Source organism: Copadichromis virginalis, linkage group LG1, assembly GCF_057382275.1.
Source record: "Copadichromis virginalis isolate Kocher_CV1m ecotype Utaka linkage group LG1, C_Virginalis_male_GT1.1, whole genome shotgun sequence".
Classification (NCBI taxonomy): domain Eukaryota; kingdom Metazoa; phylum Chordata; class Actinopteri; order Cichliformes; family Cichlidae; genus Copadichromis; species Copadichromis virginalis.
Window position 1 is genome coordinate 20,216,417 of NC_140618.1, and position 14,247 is coordinate 20,230,663.

The following is a 14,247-nucleotide window of genomic DNA, read 5'->3' on the forward strand; positions in this document are numbered from 1 at the left end:
CAGGCCGTCTAGTGCAGGAGAGGATAGTTCAGTGTCTTCTTGATGAATGGTTTATAAAGGGAAACTGACACATAGAAGATAATACTGTTTGAATGTATAAAAATGGTATAGGTGAACGTCAAGGTTAATTTTCTTCAGTGCATTTTGCCTGGTTAAAGAAACAATGTACAGGATTTTCTTTAAAAAAATTATATATATATATATATAGTGTTAGATTCAAGGGAGTGTTGTGTTTACAAAGTAAATGACAATTGAAGCATATTATAGCTTTAAAAATTAGCAGAAATACCTTTCAGTGTATCCAGCAGTGTTTCATCCTTATTTTGGCCTTCGTTGAACAGCTGCTTCACTTGTACTGTATGTACTAAAAGGTATATATTCATCCACAATCTCTCTGCATAAGACACTCTGCATTTTACAATTATTTAGTTGTACTCTCTCAGCATGCCTCACAGGAGACACAGGCGCCAATAAGATCAGAGGAAAAAGAGGAAAACTTTTGGTGATTGACATCGATTGCAGCCACAGAAATCCACAGCGAGACTGCAGAGTTTGATATAAGAAACAGCACGTGACAGGCATGACACAAGTAGCCATGCCCGGTCTGGGGCTTTTATTGTAAACATCCAGCAACAATCAGTGTGATGCTTTAGGATAATGGTCAATAACTCTGTTGCTCGCACCAGGTTCAGACATATTGTGTTGGCATTGCATCATTGATTGAGCCATGCAGGAGGTAATTAGACTGGAGCCTGGTGGTGTGACAAGAGATTGTTGTGGCATGGTGTCACTATAGGGTGTTGTGCATGTTGTGACTCTGTGGAGAGTGGGTGAAAGCTGGACCAGGCGTGCTGTGGAGCCTTGGAGGAAGTGCTGGGGTTGACAGGTCAATACTGATGCTGATTTCCTGTCCTCTGAAGGTTGTCGTCCTGTTGTGGAATGTTCCATTTTCCCTCAGTCCCCCTCCTGCCTCACCACCGGCTGGCTTTGCCTCTCTTTTTCTATGAGAGAGTGAGGATTTAACTCACCATGATCAATATTTAGTATGCCATGCGTGAAACAGGCAGATGTTTGGAGTTTCCTTTTCAGAGACGGGAAGCTTCTGTTGAGTGAAGGGGATCAATGCTTCCTTCCGTCTGTGAGGCTGTAGACCCGCGGCTTCTGAAGGGTGGCTGATGCGATTCCTGCCCGCCCTTGGGCCCCTGAGATTTGCGTGCCTCCCAGGCCTCTCCTGTCCTTTTAGCCCACTGATACAGACACTCACGCAGACAAGTGTGCAGTCCAAACAGTTGTCCTGAAGTGGAAGAGGTCTGGATGTTAAACAACAGGGCTGTGATTGGGAATTGATTTGTTCATTTGCCAACTGTGTGAGTGAAAGTGAGTCGGTGGTGCCTAGCCAGCTATCTGCCATCTACAATAACTTCTTTCTCTCTCTCTTTTCCTCTCGATCTCTCTCTTTCCCTGTGTTCCTTTCCATCTCTATCTTTCCCCTCTCTCTCGCTCGTTCGCCTCCCACAGCACCTGCAGCAGCACGAAAACGCGGTGGAGGGTGATGCCTGCTACTACCATTGTGTGCTGTGCAACTACTCGACCAAGGCCAAGCTCAACCTGATCCAGCATGTGCGCTCTATGAAGCACCAACGCAGTGAGAGCCTCAGGAAGCTTCAGCGCTTGCAGAAGGGCCTGCCAGAGGAGGAGGAGGACCTCAGCTCCATCTTTACCATCCGCAAATGCCCTTCTTCAGATACAGGTCAGAACACGCCCCTGGGGCTTGCTTTTAGTGTCTCTTTATGGTACTTTTTTTTCTTACTTTCTTGATGTCTTTGCCTACACATCTGTGTCTTGCACACAATTACGCATTCACATGCTCAATTGAGAAGCTTTATTTGCCTAAGTCATTAACAATTTGCATCCACAATTGTTCAAAGGCTTCCCACTTTCACGCAAAATTCCTCATAGACTAAATGTGACCATTAATAGATATGTTTCCAAATTAAATGACTCTTTTTTTTGTTTGCCTTTTTGTTTCATTTGCTCTTAGTTTACTCTGAAATGATGAAGACGCTCAGCCATAACTTATATGCATGGGCACTACACTTGTTTGTACATTTAGACTTTTTTACGCATACAGAACTGTGTGACACAATACTCAACAATAGATGCCAGTACAACTTTAGTCTTCCGTTGTAGTTGTGATCTACTATGCTTTACGTAAAATGTTCCTACTAAGCCAACGTTGTGCAGCGAGAACAGAAGCCATTAAAGACACATTGAGGCAAAACATTAGGGCGAAGGCAGGAGGAGCTGAACAACAGGAGCAGATGCAACAAGAAGAAAAACACCCCCCCAAAAAAACACAGACTCCGCCACAACAACAGATGCATGGCTGAAACAAAGTGCCTCAATTGCCCATTTATTATGGACTGATTAGGAAGAGTGAGCTGTGGTCAATTAACACTCTTTCTTAGTAGAGATTTGGTTTTCTAATCACTTTAACTCCTGTGCCCTGACAAAGGGGCTCTATTGTGTGTCCTTCCAAGAGGGAACCATTACTTCCCTCGCACACATACTCGCTGTCTGTGTTATGTAGGAGGAAAAAAAAAAAGGCCAGCCTGTGAAGACGCTTTGTTCCAAGGAGGCAGGGATAATGAAGCCAGCAGCCGGGAAATTGCGCAAAAGGCAGTCACAGATCTGAAGCAAATCATTAGAGAACATATTTAGCCGAGCAATTAGGGACAATTAAGCTTTCTGCTCGCTGCACTCCAAATATGTTAATGACTACAGTACAGTGGACAAGCGAACATGCAAGGCAAGAGGAAGGGCCATTTAGGTTAAAAGGGGTGGGGGGTTGGGATCTTTTTTCTTCTTCTTTTTTCCAGACAGGAGGAGTTGTTTTGCTCTTTGCAAATAAATGTGTTTTCTGTTTTTCAGTAGATGCAGTGTTTATGATTCGTATTTTTTTTTTCTTCGCCTCTTTTAAGCTTTCATGTTTCCGATGCCCGTGTTTGTGCCAGGATGAAGGATCTTAGGTTAGGCAAAGTGTCCCTGCAGCGGGGCTGCGTGTGCACGGTATCATTACATGTACACACACGTCAGCAGTGGTTGCTGCCTTGCAGAGCTTCATCAAATTACAGCAACTCTCACTTACTCAAAAAGACCACTGGTATTTAACAGATTCAAGAATTTAAAAACAAGAACAAGTTTTTTAAAAAGTTGTAGAGTGTGTTTTGGTGACGATGAAGCTTGATTATCGGGATGGACGTTAATGCCATTTCTTGTTATTATTTAGGCTCTAACGTTGTGTAGTATTGTTGTTTAGCTTGTGGGATGTTACTCGTTCTATTCCTTGACAGCTAACCATGTACAAACTAGATCTTTTAGGTGGAAGGCAGTGTGTAAAAACTCAGCATCTTGATCACATTACTACTTTAATGATCAGAGCTCTTTGTCTATAATCGTTAACTCTAAAATTGCTGACTCCACACCCCTCACTTCTGCCGTTTCACACCGCAAAAGCATCAGCTGTGCTGGACCGCCAGCCCCACCTCTCAGCTAGGATTGAGCCATTCCCAGTGTAATATTTAATTTCCTCTTCTTTAGCTCTTCTGTGGCACAGGGCTCTTTTTGTGGTTGAGGCATACTTGCTAAAGTGGTGGAACATTCCCTGGTTTGTTAAAACAAAGTTGCCCCTGGATTTCTGGGTCACCTAGACAGTAATTCCCTCGCCTGCTGCTGTTCTGTGATCCTGCGAGGGCTTTCTCTGCTGGGTTAGGTGCTGGGCTTGTTGCGTTTCTGGGTTTGTTGCCAGAACATATGAAATTTGTCCCACCTCCCCCCTTTCAAACAAAGCAAAAAAATCCCTCAGTTCTGTGATCAAAGACATGCCAGCGTTACACAAAGGTGGGATGCAATGGTAGTCTGGCACAACTCTTACATAATAATTTTTCTTTTGGCTAATTATGTTGAAGTTGCCTGTTAAGTTGCTATGACAGCAGTGCAGTAAATTTAGGCTGCCCTCACATGTGATCTGGAGTGTTTTACAACTTTGCATATCCATGTTCTTTATGAGGATGCAGCAAACACTGACTGCTGGGATTTATTGCCACAAATCTCCTCCGGGCTGAATGTCCAAGGAGAGCAAGGGCAGCAGAAATTAGGTTTCTTTTTAATTAGACTAACACGGGGATAAAAAGCCTGCATTGTTTTAATTCTTGCCCATACTATAAATGTGCTGCTTAGGCATTTTGCTCTGTGGCCCCACCTCCATTTGTCTTCTTTAACCCTTTATGTATGGCGAAACAAAGAAGGTCTCAGAGGGACCCCAACCCCACACAGCTGCCCTGTGTGCAGAGAACAAAGCTCAGCACTGACTTGAACCAGTGCACTACTTTCTTTTTTTTAAGAATAGCAGCTGGCATATTTACATAAAGATAAAATAGAAAAGATACAGGGATGAAACTGAAAACTGAAGATGTTTAAAATTCCCATCAAGTGTTCAGTTATGAAGAGAGTCATAACAGCAAATATATCTTATGATACTACAGAGAAACAGGTGAAACCAAGAGTGGTTTGTAGGTGTTTAGAGTGATTGTTGACAGCTGTCAGTGTAAAGAATCAGGTTGTACAAGTGTCCAGGAGAAGCTAATACACAGAGGAAACTCCCAAACGGATGCAGAGGAATTTGGGGAGCTTGTGTTGGAGAGATATGATGACCCTATTTCTTATGAATGATGTTCACCGGGGCATGTAACTCAGTGACACATTTAGGTTTCTCATTTTTAACAACTAAAATTATTTTTAAGCACAGAGCAAAATGAGATCATGCCTTTTAATAGGGGCAAAATTAAATTGATCTGACGGGTAAATGTCCTTCTGTGCAAGGGGTTAGTGTTTGCTTTAGGTCTGTGCGTGGATGGAAGAGATTCAGAAGAGAGTGTTTTATAAGGGTAAAAAGTGAGTGTTTCTCACTTGTAGAGAGTTTGCAGTGAGTTTATGTATGTGCGTGGTGGAGGCAGAGATGGAAAACAAACGTAGCTGACAGTGTGGATTAGCTCCTGCTGTAAATCTGCTTCAGTCACAGATGGCGGGCCCTTGATCGCTGGGCTGTGACGGCTTGGCTCTCATCGCAGGAGGAAATCCCTGTCTGTGAGCCTAGGAGGCTGAGAAGGAGAAGGCTGGGGCTGGGGCTGGGGCCACCTGGGCAACCACCAGTCATTGTCTCCCGTCTGTTTGGACACAGAGACCCGGGTATTCGAGGGCGAAGACTGGTTTGGGGAGGGGTTATCTCACTTTAACTCTGCGGTTGTTTTCTCTGCCACTTCATAACTGCTTGAAAATGGTACATAAACCTCCGGTTTGGATCAGTGTTACTTTCAATGACCAGTTTGAGAAACTGGGCAGGGAGCTGTGTGCTTTAATAAATGGAAATGAGACAAGAGGATGCATACAAATTACTGCATAATAGTGGTATCCAGTATGAGATCCATTGCTTGTTTCGCTAAAAGGGGTGCACTTTCAGGGTCACACACCTAATAGCAAGGCCCATCCTGACAACAGAGGCATTTCTCTTCCCTCCCCACATGCCTCCCTTTCTACCTCATGCATAATTCTTGAGACAGTCAGAAAACACTGGAAAATACACAATGGTGTGGAAAATGTTCTGATAGAGCAAAGGTGCTCATATTTTAGGGTTTGCCAAACACTGTGGAGCTCACCTTGAGATTTAATGATGGGAGATAGTGTGTTGACATCCTGTCTGTCAAATTACTACCATGTGTTCAGAATGCATATTACTGATCTTTATATATATATATATATGTATATGTTTTTTATAGGATTTTACCATCTACTGCTATCAAACTATAACCATCTTCACATCCAGCGGCGAACTTACTGCTATTAAAGCTACGTAAAATCAGAGGTGAGCCCGGCCACGCTCTGATGGCATGCAATGGCTATGGTCAGAGCTTTTGCTCCCCACAGGCAAGAGCAAAACAGACGGTAGCCATTTCTGGAATGTCCTTCTTTATTCATGCTTGTTAAAATGCAAAGTAAACCTTTCCAGAAACAGGATATTATAGCCCCTAACCACCAGACCCTTTCTACATGCCACATTATGGCCAATCTAAAAGTAAGTTGTATAGACAGACACTGCTGCAATGCGCTTTTAATAAAGGCTGTTATTGCCTGGTGATGCAGAGTGGATATGAGGATGAGGGCTGTGCAGGCCTGGATGAACAGGGCCCCAGAGGGCCCACAGCTCAGTCAGGCCTCTGTCAGTCGCCTGCCTTCTAATCCCTGTCCGAAGGGCATCTAGGCAGCAAAGGAAATTGTTTGCTGTCTGCAAAACGTGCCAGGAAATTCATAAATGCATTACTTTTCATTTTGAAAATATTACAAAAGACTAGACATTTATTAAAAAGCCAAAATGATGGCTTTATAGATTTTCCAGTTGTATTTTAGAATTCATGACCCTGCTGCTCAAACTAACACAAGGAAGTCCTTTCTTTCCCTGTGCCCCCTGCTTTACAGGCTTGGTATGAATTCATCTCCTGGCTCATCCTGTAATAGCAAATTGACCAGAAAGCCGCAACTCTATTCTGGGATAGGCTGTGAATAAAAATGTCTGGTGACTGAACCATCGTTCGTGTAAATACTAGTTAGCTTTCCCCTCAGGCTGGAAGTTGGGTAAAGTCTGACTCCTGGTGTGCCTCTCGGTCCAATACATCTGGCTTTGTGGCAGCATAAAGTTCAAAGATGAGAGTTTGCATAAAAATTTGATTATCAGAAAAGTGATGAATCCTATTAGGACAGACTGAGTCATGTTAAGACACCAAAAGCAAGTGGCCCTCAAAAGCGCAATACAAACCTTTTAATGAAGCTGTCGCACTGTGAGACTTTCACACATTAGTTCACTTTAGTCCACCTTGTCTGTGCTTTGTATGTTTTGCACCCTGCGTGTTAGTTATGTTACGTGAGTGTAACTATGCGCCAGATTTTATTGTGCAAACTTGCATAACCATAAACGAGCACACACATAGGTGTCCACACTGAAAGTCAGGCCGTGTGGGTGCAAGAGGCTCTCCCTGTCATCAAGCCCATTTTCAGAGCAGGCCGGCAGCACATTATAATATTGGTTTCCCTCTCTCTTGTCATTACCACACACTCTCCTTGAAAGCTGATCCAAAAGATAGACAGTCCATCAGGAGAGAGTCATCTCATTTGTACTTACTAAACGTGTTAATGAGTTCTATTTTCAGGCCTAGAGCCTTTGCTGCTGGATATTGGAGCAGAGGTGACGATCGGTGGTGTGAGGTGCTGGATTGCAGGATCAGAAGGCACTCAAAGGCAGGGGAAGGAGGTAATGCAGTAGCCTCGCTGCCCCTCGTGTCAGTCACACGGAGTGACCACAGCCTCCACAGGGTCTGTCAATCAGAGCTGAGGGCGAGAAGTCTGTGGTTACAGACAGACACACACGAAGGAGGAGGGAATAGATTAGGTGCCAAAGACATAATGGTTGTGATGGGTTTAATTATAGCACCAGTCATGTCGCTGCCATAGGTACATGAGATGAAGGAAAAACAGGTTTACACCCTTTAATGACCAAATTATATGAAGTCTATTTGATCTCTATCTGGCTTTTATAGAGAAATTATTTTTAGTTCTGCCAGAGGTAAATGTGAGATAGCGTAGGTGGATGACTTTTCTAATTAGACCATTTACAAGAAACCCATACGGATAAATAGCATGCTTTAACTATTTTAAATGTGATCACAAGCTTTCTTTCATTGTCAAATCTTTTGATGGTAAAGAGCATTTCTCAAGAGATGCATACATAGTTAGTAAAATAACTTTTTGAAATTATTTGGCAATGTTAATACACTGAAAGCAATACAATACAAGCAGGTGTGAAATTAAAGGGGAAAAAACAAATAAAATGAGTGGAGAAACGCAACAAATGCAGACGCTTCCATGCAGCTGCAGAACATAGAACAATTAAGCAATTAGCATCCAATTATGCTTTGTGGTGTATATAACAAAAATAACAAAAATGCAAAACAAACCCCACTGATTCAGGTTTTGTATCGAGATACCAACACAAAAAGATTAAAATGACTTTGTTCATTGATCATTGCTCTGGCAGAAATGGCTGGAGCTTCAGGAGTTTCAGTCACACAGACTGCTCACTGTAGGGACAGCGCATAAATTGACATCTGCATTTAAATCTATGTGAAAGGGATAAGTTAAAAGAATTGTGCACATTCAAAGGCCAAGATGCTTTTGCTTTAGTTAAAAAGAAACACAAAAGCAACTCTCATGAGCAGCTCTTTCTTAGGGGATTGAGTATGTCGATGCAGAACGTTATCAGAGTGTTTGAGCAAGAACAGTCCTTCGACAATAACAGAGAGAGGAATATTAGAATAGGACTGCAGTGTATAAGCCTGTCATTATTAAGATGAATACACATTTGAGTGTTTAGTGGTGCAAACCATTCTCTCTAGAGATCTGGGAACAAAAAGTGATAAGATGAGTCATCCCTTAGCATGTTCTCAATAAGTCTGTAAGTGCATATGTGGAGAGAATGGTATAGGCCTGAATGCTTGACCCATTCAGGGAGGTGATCTGATAGCTCTGCTCTGCTGTAGGTGGCATTTTGCTGCCATGGTTTGGGTCCAGTTATCCCCTTGCAGGAAAGGGTCACTGCAAATCAATAGAAAGTTGTTCTGAGTGATCACACCTTTATCCTGTGATAAAACATTTCTATCCTAATGGGAGTGGTCTCTTCCAGGATGATTCAAAAGTAGTGGTTTTATGAGGATAGAAAAATGGTGCCAGGGCCTTTACGGTGACCAGACGTAGCTGAACACATGTTGGAGGTTTTGGATTGATGTGTTGCGCTCCATCCTTCCAGTAATGAATAAACTTGTAGAATCAATACAGGTGGCCCAATAATTTACTACATCTACTACTACTCCTATAATTTTTTTTACCTCTTTGTATATAATAGTTCTAATATTTAAGCTTCTTCCTAAGTTTCCGTTCACACTCCTCACTTAAACTTTCCCCTAAGGCTCGCATTATCGTCTTATACCCAACATTCTTTTGTCTGTGGTATTGATTGCAGTGCTAGTGTAATGCCAGGTAGTTTAGCAACTAGAAGCAATAAATTGTTAAAAACATATATGGCTTCATTTGTTTCTGTGTTTTGGTATCGGGTGAACAGTGCGGCTTGCTGTCAGAATTAGGCTGCTCAATTTGACCATAGGCAGCATCAGAGAGGAAGCTGGGGTAAAGTTTGGGAACTATCGAGTTGAGGCTAGGAAAGTTTTATTTAGCCATTTTTAATAAGGCTGTTTGTGCCCCCCAGAGGGAGCTGGTGGATCAAAGGGCATGATCTGTGCTATGGATGAGCTCACCCTGGGTCCAGCAGAGACGATCAGCCTCGCTGACAGCAAAACAAAACCAGAGAGTGAAGGATGCCCTATCCAACAGCATGTTGCCCTCACACTCTGAAGGCTCCATTAGAATAAAGGCACATGAAACAAAGACTAGCTGAAAGCACAGATGTTGTGATTCATTATCTACTGTCTGATAGATAGGCATGAGTGGCGAACAGAGTGTGCATAATTGTGTGTGTGTGTGTGTGTGCACGTTCATGTGTGCAAAACTCATGTTATGTTAGTTACATGTGAAGAAAACATCCTTACAAATAAACCAACATGCAGACTCATACGGGATACACACAAACGCACACATGCATTCATGTTTTGAGTGCATTAGTAAAAAGGGTCCCCTCCAGTGCCTTAACCACATCAACTAAAAGCAGCCAGGCAGATGGCAGCAATGAGAGAAGTGCAGAAATAATTCAATAGTGAACCTTTCTAACCTTTACCTGTGGGCGTGAGCATCAGTCATTGATTCACACTGTGCTTGACAGTACACTACACACCACCTGAGGAGGGGGGGGAGAAGGGAGGGAGGGTGGATGAAGAGAAATGGATGAGTTTGATGAAAAAAACAAAAGGATATTATGTGTGGGAGGGAGGCTCTACTGTGTGTGTGTGTGTGTGTGTGTGTGTGTGTGTGTGTGTGTGTGTGTGTGTGTGTGTGTGTGTGTGTGTGACATTAGAGGGAACCTTCTACATACGGATATTGGGAATTGTGCTGGATTTGTCTAGTGTGCACAAATATCCCCCTCACCCCTTCCCCTCTGTAGCTGGCTATCGGCAGCAAACAGAAATTCTCACACCACTTTGAGTGTGATACCACCAGTGATGCTGTGGTAAGTTCCCATTGATTACAAAGCACGTTTAGGTCTAGAGCCTCTGGCTGCGTACTTTCAGGTATTTTTCCCAACAGGCCCCAATGCATGAAATAAGATCATGTTTTGAAGAACAATGCGATTGATTAGCAGAACACATACAGAAGAGTGTATGTTAGTGGGTGGTGTCTACTAGCTAAACAATAATTATTCTGTGAGGGCAACATTTGTTAAAGAAAGCTTCTATAGATTTCTCACATCCCAACTCTGCTTAACTAGATGTGAACACCTGCCGAGTACCAATCTGGAACAGAATGCTTTTTGTTTGCCTCAGTCATATTTATGGTGTTCCTCTTCCTCCAATAGATAGCCAGTCCCTCTCAGTTTCTCTTTATCTGCCTGGATATGCTGCTCTGCCACTGTTGTTTTGTGAGTTGGCTGTAGATTTTCTTCCCACTGTCTGGAGCAAAGGATGGAAGAGCAGAGTAATGGATGATAAGAAAGAGATTGTAAATGAAAATCCTGACATATACACAAATAAATACAAACTGGTGAGAAAAGGTTCCACCATGACCCTCGAGATGGAGAAGGAGTTACTGCAACAACAAGATTTCCACTAATTACCAGTTAATCAATGCCTAACAACAACAAATTTCTATATACTGTAATTTGTGCTTAATTACTTACTTCTGGTGGAACTGTCAGTGTTCACCCTGTGACACAGACATGAATAATAAACAAGTTTGCACACTTGTGTCTATTGCTGTCATATTTCACACTTTTTATTTTACCAACTGTAAAAATGGCACAGTGGTAGGAAAAAGTCCGGCACACTTTTTCTAAGCAAATTATTGGCCTAGTTTTCTCATTTCGTTTACACATAGCCTTCATTTACACGTCGTTTTACGCAGTACTGTTGATAATCTGTACTTTAAAAACTTTGAGACTATGATTTTGGATTAATCTTTTATGTTAAACCAAGTTCTGCTATAGAGAGAGGCAGCTTTTTTCCCTAATATTATATGTGTTCTAGCTTGCAGTAGCACTTTAATACACACGCGTATTAGTCGGTTTGTGCAATGTGTTGCAATTTCTCCACAAATACAAACTGTGTATATTCTAAAATTATTAAGTATATCACCATCGATTTCAAGTGAACATAGCATTCTCTGATGGTGATGTTTCTCCCCCTTATGAAAATACATTGTTCATAAATCCCTGAAGTTATCATTAGTGATCTCAAATCATTATACATATATAGGTGTGTTTTTACAGGACCAATCGATTAATTTTATATGTAAAATAAATGTGTTTGCTAATTACATTTGGCTGAACCTTGACAATTTCAGGACATCTGTGAGTTTTAAGCAATGGTGGTGGGATACTTTATGGATTTACCAACAGAAAGATCAATAGCGGTGTGGTGTCTGTTGTTTCTTGTAATTAGAAATGACCTCATCTATTAGGTTTAGCCTTGTGTGGTTTAACACTTGTCAGAAATGATAATTAAGTATGCTGTTCTATATGTTTAGCCTCTAACGGTGCCTGTAAAGAATAAAACAAAAAACCCATAGTTGATGGATCTGTTCAGTGATACAGATGTTTGTATGGAATAGAATTATAGTACTATTTGCAGCACAATATTGTACTGTTTTTAGATGAATTTCAGGGCTACGCTTCATCAGTTCATTTGTGTTTTTTACCCCAGTTTGTCATCTTTTTAGCAGAAATGCTGAGCAGCAACTATCTCAAGAGTACCTTTATATTCCAATCTGTGGAGAATGGAGGAAACACATCAATCTTTAGTTGCATCTAATCTAAGATCTAGAGAAGAAAGAAATACTTTTATTTTTCAGTGAAAAAATTAAAATGTATAAGCTTGGCAGTGCTTGGTGAGTGAGGTTTTCTGGAAATCGGTCCCTCTCATGTATATGTTGAATATTTCACCTACCTGGGAAACCCGAGATGGGGCGCGTATTTGTGTGTGAGATGTAGAACGGAGAACACAGTGGATGTGTTTGAATCCATGTCACAAGTTGCTGTCAGTCTAACAGATGGGGCCACATTCTGAGGTAGAACGAAGTTAAGGTAGGACAGGGGCCGGTGTAGCAACAGGAATTAGGAAAAATTGACTGCTTTTTGTCATGTTAAACTGGGCAAAAGAATCTAATTGGGTGGGGGAGAGTGAATGGCAATGCCTTGTTTGTTTAAGGGCCCTCTGCGGTCACTTTTCAAGACCATTGTGACTTGCCCACAATAGCATTAGTTTGTGCTCTTGTTCTGAGCTCTTCTTTTCTCTGACTCTTTGCCCTGAGCGCCTGTCCGTTCCACTATGTCTCCATGTTCACTTCTGTGCTCCAGCAATACTCAGGAAGGGGCCCAAAAAGCCATGCCCCCTATCAACACTCTTCACAATCCCCCTACCATCATCTACCATCAACTTCCTCAGCTCTTCTCATCTATCTTCTCTATCCAGACATTTAAAAAGAAAAAGTAGACAAGTGTGCACTGCCCAGAATTTCAGTTTGAGAATGATCAAAATCCATAGCTAAACCAGTTAACAGTCCTGCCGCAAGGTCATTGCAACATCTAAGGAATGATTTGTAGTCATGAAAATACATTTCTTTTCTGACATCATCAGATATTAAGAGACGGTTAGTATTTAAGTTGTTTTTCTTATTCGGCTGCAAATTTGTCTGACTGATTAATCTGTAAATCTTAAAAGTAGTGTAGTTTTGAAAATTCCATTCGGCAGCCAATCAGTGGAGTATACCCGACTACTTATAACGTTTCCTCTCAACCCAGAGTGCTTTTTTCATATTAATATTCCTAAAGATGGGGACCATCTTTAAATTAGTGTTTGAGCCACATTACGACAAAGTGCACTTACCTTTCATGATGCCTAAGAGCAAGCCAGAGCAGTTCTCATGTTGCTTGGTGACCAAACCTGCTACTTATAGCGGATTATAATGTGATAGGTATAAGCGTGCGTGGCCTTGGTGTAATGCAGAAAGTGGATGCAGCTCTATGTGAAGTATTTCTTATGTCATACATCCTGAAGGATATCCAGGTAGGAGATTGAATTAATAAGGCAAGAACTTTGGCTTATAGTATTTTACTAACTCCAGCAAATTCATGTGTAAATTGTATAACAACCAGCCTCAGTATATTTAGTGCACTGTTAATGGCCCTGTGCCTTGCAAAGGTGTAATCATGGTGGTAAAAACCTGGGCCAAGTTACTAACCTAGGAGCAATCTTGTGTGCATTTAAGTGTCCTTTTTTGTTGCAGAGGTCATTCATAACTTGGTCGCACTGTTGATGTACAGTGAGAGATATTGATTGATTAATGCATTAAGTGCTCACAATCCATTAGGTTCTGTGAAAGGGACTGCAGAAAAGACTTCTCTCACTATGTATTTTCACCTCTCCCTGTTGTTCAAAGGGCTCGATTTTTTGCTGGCAAAGTTTAAGGGACAAAAGCCTGAATATCTGCCAAGTAATGCATTTAAAAGAACATTGGTTCTCATAAGTGTCAGTTCAATTACTCTGAAAAGCTTGACAAGGAATTGCTCTTACATTAGCCTTCTGCTCATCCTGACCCAAAAGGAATATGTTGCTTCTCTTCTTCACCTATCGTAAAACAGCATACTACAACATTTAAAAGAAAAAAGATTCACTGTCTTCTGTGTAATTCAAAGAAAGCGAAATGTTTATTTTCAACATCCATTCGCTTCTCCGAAATTATGCTATCTGCCACTTCTCGTTGTTATCACAGTGATTACCATTTAGTTGCGGAGCAGCAACAGACCACAAGTCACATTCAGATGATGAGTAAGACTATTTTCAACCTTGCCACTAGTTTGTACTGATTATGTCAATCTGTTCACTGAATCAGAGTTGATGCAGATCTGCTTTTCCCCCCTCACTAAAACCCTGTACCTTCTTAGGATAGAGTATAAATGAGAGCAAGGGCCGTGCCTGGGGT

The 14,247-nt window shown here is 41.7% G+C and overlaps 1 protein-coding gene across 2 annotated transcripts in view; it reads left to right on the forward strand.

Moving 5' to 3' along the window:
• zfhx3b (zinc finger homeobox 3b) overlaps positions 1-14,247 on the forward strand; it is a 235,508-nt gene that overhangs the window by 175,540 nt on the left and 45,721 nt on the right. For both annotated transcript variants that reach the window (XM_085453684.1, XM_085453692.1), the window contains one exon: positions 1,519-1,750. In XM_085453684.1, the coding sequence (XP_085309810.1) occupies positions 1,519-1,750 (232 nt within the window). The remainder of the gene's footprint in view (positions 1-1,518; positions 1,751-14,247) is intronic.